General features: G+C 34.0%; 1 protein-coding gene across 1 annotated transcript; it reads left to right on the top strand.

The window, feature by feature from the left end:
- Positions 1–8: 8 nt before the first annotated feature.
- On the top strand, positions 9–3619 carry LOC105138998 (UPF0481 protein At3g47200-like). Its single transcript, XM_011045271.1, has 2 exons — positions 9–75; positions 2128–3619. The coding sequence occupies exon 2, from the start codon at positions 2165–2167 to the stop codon at positions 3479–3481; it is 1317 nt and encodes a 438-aa protein (XP_011043573.1). The 5' UTR covers positions 9–75; positions 2128–2164; the 3' UTR covers positions 3482–3619.
- Positions 3620–4683: the final 1064 nt, after the last annotated feature.

Genomic DNA, 4683 nt, shown 5'->3' with positions numbered 1-4683 from the left:
AGGCTGAAATATACAGGAAAGGGGGCTCGCTGCCTGGGACTATACACAGAGATACTGTCGTCTGATCTCCCTCAGGTCAGCACTAACTTGTTTTGTTCTTTGAAATGGATCTTTTGGATTTGGTTTAAGCTCTGCAGACCTTAGGTGGTTCTATATAAGTTTATGCATTCTATCCATAAAGTTTACCTTTCCGCTCTAAAGCTAGGTCTAAGTGGACGTACTTCCATTTTTATTTGTCTTCTTTTCAAGGAACCATTTTTATTTTTTATTTCCTCCACCACGCTCTCCCTCCCTCTCTCTCAAATATATTTTGTTTGGTCGCTTTATTGTTTTAATTGGTCATGAATTCAATTTTTTAGCAGCTGGTATGTATAGGCAGACATTAGTTGATGGATAAGCATTCTATCTGTGAAGTTTACCTTTTCCCCGTAAGGGTGCGGTGCAGGGTTTATGTAGTTCCATTTTTATTTTTATTTTTTATAAAAGAACTAAACTAGATCCGATCCCCTTTTTATCAGAATAATTCAAGCAATTGAATATGAAAAACCAGATTTTTTTAAGTGAATTGATAAGAAGCTCTAGATATTCAAAATCAATTTATCAATACGCTATTTATAAAAACAATTGCTTCTTTCTATGAAAACAAATATAATAATATATTTTAATTAATCTCAAAATACATTAACCTGTCCCTTTGATGGCGTTTTAGTCATCCATGCTGTGTTATCGTTTAGAGAAAATTGTTTAACGCACGAGGGGGGAGTATAATTATAAGATAAACAAACGTTGTTTTCATTTTGGGGTCTACCTTCATCCACTTGAAATTTTTATCCTCTCATGTTTAGCGGGGCGGTGAGCCTAAGATGTTTGTAGGTTGATAGGTGATTTTTTTTCCTATAAAATATTATCCGCAGATATAAATAAGATGGATCCAGGATTCAACATTAAAGGCTAAAATGAAGATTTAATATTTTACAGGGATTATTATGTACAAATATACTTCATCTTTTAGAAATAATTTTAAAGTTAAGGGACTTTCCTAGATCCGCCCTTGCCAGGCTTGGATCTAGGTAATTAACGGCATTGTTTATTCAAGAGTATGTTTTTGTAATATTTAATTAAATGTGGAAGGGTTCTTTATTAAATCTTTAAGCTTTTGAGTGATTTTTGTAATTTTTCAACACCTCAAAGAGGATTATGTATGTATATATAAAGTGTATTAGAACCGGGAGAGAAATCTTGTGATCCAATTTGCTAAAAGAAACAACAACAGGCCCACCAACATTATACTTTAAAAAGAGCCACTACATAAGTCTTTCATTTCAAACCATTATTTATTAATTTCTCCTCTCTTTTTATTACACCTAATATTGGTCCCACCGACATGGATCATCCATTTCCTTTTCAATTACATCAATTTAAGATTTATCGTATCCCATTACCCAAATTCTACACACTTAAACCAATCATTACGAACACTTCGCTCAACTATTTTATTGCACCTTTAATATTTCAATACTTAACATTTAATTACTTACCACTTAATCGATGTTTTTGACTTCAAACTACGCACAACCTTGTGGCACTAATTTGTTGTGATAAATAAATTAATAGCCTTTGTGCGATGAAATTTGGTAGATTGAACCGCATCATCCATAAAAAGAAATTGGATAACGTAATTAACTTATTAGTTGATTAGGAGGATTTCATGCATGGTTTAACATATGTTCCTTCTAGATCATGATTTTTTTTTTATAATGATTAGATAATTTTATTGAAAAATAGTTATTAACTATTTAGTAAAGGATTAAACAATTGATACTAAAAGTTTTTTTTTGGATAATAATTAAGAGTATAGTCCGGATTTAAAAATTTAAAAATTAATTACTTTGCATACAAACAAATTATATTAAATTTTTATATAAATTCACGTGTTAAGTGATAATTACTAAATCGATTAAGTACACTTTCAAAAGGAGTTATTATTACAGTTTATATGAAATTTTCTTATAGCACTGCTCTAAAAATGTACATGGACAAATGTAGTCATGTAATTTTATGGGAGAAAGTGCTTTAATTTTGTGAAATAACACAGAAATTTCTTGGTTTGTTTCACCAAATTTGCAGACTGGAAAAGGATAAACTTATTGTAAGTGCTTCAAACATGGGAAGCGATATTGAACAGGGAAGAGCATTAAATATGGAAGAGGATAGGCCAAGTGCTTCAGAAATTAAGATGACTGGGGCACTTTTTGCGCAGCTGGATACTAAGGTGAAACGGTTGTCCTCTAAACAGGGCTATTCTGAGTGCTGTATCTACAGGGTGTCCAAACGGGTTCAAAGCGTACATTGGCAAGCCTACTATCCACTGCTGATTTCAATAGGTCCTCTTCACCGCGACGATAAAAAACGACAGGGCATGGAAAAAGAAAAATTGAGATATTACAGACCGTTTATTGAACGGGATGGGATGGATAAGGAGAAAATAAGAGATATTATGAGGAGCATTCAGAATCAAAAAGAGCGTCTCCGAGACTGTTATTCAGAGGAATTCAAACCAAAGAAGAAAAGTGATTTCATAGAGATGATCCTGCTGGATGCTGTCTTCATCATTGAGTTTATGAAGGAATATTCGAATAATGATGAAGGTCCTAACAGGTTTGAGCCTAGAACGATATTGGACATACGAGAAGACTTGATACTACTTGAAAACCAACTACCTTTCTTCATTATTCAGGAAATATATGACGAGTACAATCGTGCTCGCCAAGATCCAACAGCCGTTCCTTTTTTCGATCTTGTTACCTCTCATTCTAAAAATTACACGTTCTTAAAAAACATAGAAACCAACCTGAGTGTAAAGAAAAGCAGACATTTCACTGATTTACTAAGAAATTTTATGTTGAATGGAGCCAGGCAGCTGAATGGATCCAGTAATCCTATCATGCTGAGGCATAATGCTGTCAAGCTTCGCGCGGCAGGAGTCGAGTTTGAGGTCGCCGAAGACAAATGTTTGCTTAACATAACATTTGAGAAAGGAGTGTTGAAAATACCACTCTTGGAAGTTGATTACCACTTCGAACGTGCTGTACGAAATATCATGGCCTTGGAGCAGTGCTTGTACCAGAATGAAGCTTACGTATGCAGTTACATTAAGTTTATGGACCATCTTATCGACAGTGCAGAAGACGTGGGTTTGCTAGTCGGAAAGAAAATCATTACCCACAGGCTAGGTAACGATGCCGCAGTTTCAGTTATGATTAACAAGCTTTGCGAAAATATTAGTGACCCTTATACTTATTATGATGATATATGTGAAAAGATGAATGACCACTGTGATAGCCTCCTTAACCGTATGAAGGCAACCTTGGAACTTGTATATTTCCCCCATGTTTGGAGAGGTACGGGAACTATTGCAGCTGCTGTCCTGCTGATGCTCACTTTGATACAGACTATAACTTCCGTAAAATCGGTATTCTAGGATTTTATCTTGTTTAGTTTTATTATCCCTTCGTAATGCTGGATTGGATTATTATTGTTAAAATTGCAGTTAAACTTTGGGTTTGTGTAGTTCTGAACTAATAATATTGTATCAATTTCTTGTTGTGTTGTCCTAAAACTGAGTTTGTACTTGTGCCCTATGTGATGTCCTTTACCCTCAATATTTTCTTCTTTTAAGATCATCTTCTGATTAAATGAAGCTGGAAAATTAAAGCATGATCTCCATTTCAATATCCCCTGTTTAACTAACAATGAATTAGACAAAAACATGAAAATCAAAGAAATGAACAACGACAGATAAGAGGCAGGAAGTGATAACGATTTATAGTTTTGCACAGAAGTAGAGGTAATAACGACGAATGGTGTTACAATTGCTGTTCAGCCGTGCCTTTCTTTGGTTACTTGGATATGGAAGTGATATAATTTGTGTCTTTCTTGCAGATCGCATTTAGAAAATATTGTTATTTAAAGAAGCTATGTGAGCTTAATAGTTCTAACAGCTGTTTCATGTTTTCGAATTTTGGGGTTAAGAAATACTGGTGGGACAGTTGTTGCCTTACCTCATCAGCATGAACACTCCACTCATGCTTAACTTGGCCATTTTCTTAGAGAATTCTTCATGCATTTTGTCGGATGGGAATTTTTTTTTCTTCTGTTTCTTCCTTGCTTGCCACAACTATTAGAAAATGTTGCATGCCATTATACAATTTCTTGCTTTAATTAATTTTAACATTAGACTGAGTTAATTTGGGAATGCTATGCACCAGAATTTAGTAACAAATTGCGGATGATTTGTTGTTTTGATAAATTGGGGCATTCATAATGTTGGGAAAACTAGAAACAACCGAACACCAATTTACCCGTATTAATTCAACAGAATACAATTCATAATTCACAAGTTTCAATTCTTTCCCTCTTTATGCAGTAAAACAAAATCAAACAATGATCAAATATAATACAAATAATCACAAAATCAATACCAAGATTTTTAACGTAGAAAACCTAATGCGGGAAAACCACGGGACCGTAGTCCACCTAAAAACTTTCACTATCAACAAATAATGGGTTCACAATCATTCTTCCTCAGATTCAACTAAGGGATACAACATATATATCATCAAGAACAACTTATTCTCGGATTACAACAAGATTAAAGGAGAATTATTTGAGAAAAACTCACAA

This window comes from Populus euphratica, unplaced genomic scaffold (genome assembly GCF_000495115.2).
Source record: "Populus euphratica unplaced genomic scaffold, PopEup_1.0 scaffold226.1, whole genome shotgun sequence".
NCBI lineage: Eukaryota > Viridiplantae > Streptophyta > Magnoliopsida > Malpighiales > Salicaceae > Populus > Populus euphratica.
Note: the sequence above shows the minus strand (reverse complement) of the source record. Positions and strands in the feature narration are given on the sequence as shown.